This window comes from Panthera pardus, unplaced genomic scaffold (genome assembly GCF_024362965.1).
Source record: "Panthera pardus isolate Hobbes unplaced genomic scaffold, ASM2436296v1 HiC_scaffold_10, whole genome shotgun sequence".
NCBI lineage: Eukaryota > Metazoa > Chordata > Mammalia > Carnivora > Felidae > Panthera > Panthera pardus.
Genome location: NW_026526655.1, coordinates 31497267 through 31498406, shown reverse-complemented (window position 1 = coordinate 31498406; position 1140 = coordinate 31497267). Strand labels below are relative to the sequence as shown.

Genomic DNA, 1140 nt, shown 5'->3' with positions numbered 1-1140 from the left:
CTAGTTCTAATTTTGCTATTTATTAACTATATGGGCTACTTAATAGGGAGTCTGTAATTTAAACTCCCTACTATACTTTATAGGAAGTATATGTATATGTCAATTAGATTAAGTTACATTGTAAGGGTGGTCATTTGCCCTAACCAAAAATTCACTCCCTAGGAGTCATCAACCAGTCTTCTAATCAACTAGTCTTCTAACTAGCCTCCAGAGGTGTTTTCTAGAAAAAATTTGTCTAGCCATTGACTCAGTCCTCAGTCCACTGGTGGTCTGATATCTACTATAGCAAACTACCAGCTTATATGTTACATAAGTGTTTTGTGCCTGCTTCTTAATAAATGTTTAATATGCATCTTTATGTGTGGCCAAATTTTGTCAGAGATTACTTTCAACATAAACTGGTGAAGAGGTTGTGTGGAAGGTAGTTACTCCTCATTCATCTCTAATTATTGGTGGTTACCATTATCTACAAAATAACTTTTGCAATATTACCCTTCACCTAACATTGGTTTCTCTTTACCTCTATCCCAGATATTTGTAATGTCACCCAGGAGTCTATAGGCAATTAGTGGGTAATAAACTCATAGATCTCCAGACTATAGACTCAGAGAGATTCAGTGGGATTCAGTGCATGCACAGAGCTTTCCTGGGTTAGCAGTCTCCTCAGGATTCTATAGATTGATCTGACAATTGTCTGGTCCATGCCCCAAGTCCCAGAAGCAGTTAGGATTTCTCCAGTTCTGGCAGCCTCTGAGTAGCATTCAGCTGTGGCCCTGGGGCCCCAGGCGGGTAGTGGGAGGTCATGGTGGCCGGTGCGGGGATGTCTAGGAGCCCGAAGGTGGTGCTAGGCCTATCGGTGGTGCTGATGGCGGCCACCGTGGCCCGGGTGCATCTGAAGCAGCGGCAGGACCTGCAGAGGCTTCACGGTGGAGTGATCAGAGACATTGAGAGGCAAAATTGGAAAAAAGAAAACATAAGTCTCTTGGGAGAACAGATTATTTTGACTGAGCAACTTGAAGCAGAAACAGAGAAAATGATAGTGGCAAAAGGATCTCAAAAAACATGACTTGAAATGGATGTCAAATACTGATGGGACATTGTCAAGTGTGAGTGTGTGAGTGTGTATGGAGAATAGCTTTG

At 42.4% G+C, this 1140-nt stretch overlaps 1 protein-coding gene across 1 annotated transcript; it reads left to right on the top strand.

Annotated features, from left to right (window-relative positions):
- Window positions 1-820: 820 nt before the first annotated feature.
- LOC109264767 (protein PET117 homolog, mitochondrial-like) lies at window positions 821-1140 on the top strand. Its single transcript, XM_053902128.1, has one exon. It carries the CDS (start codon window positions 821-823, stop codon window positions 1064-1066), a length of 246 nt encoding a protein of 81 aa, XP_053758103.1. The 3' UTR covers window positions 1067-1140.

Excerpts from the sequence above, each read along its gene's own strand:
- LOC109264767 (XM_053902128.1), top strand. The coding sequence starts at position 821 with ATGTCTAGGAGCCCGAAGGTGGTGCTAGGCCTATCGGTGGTGCTGATG.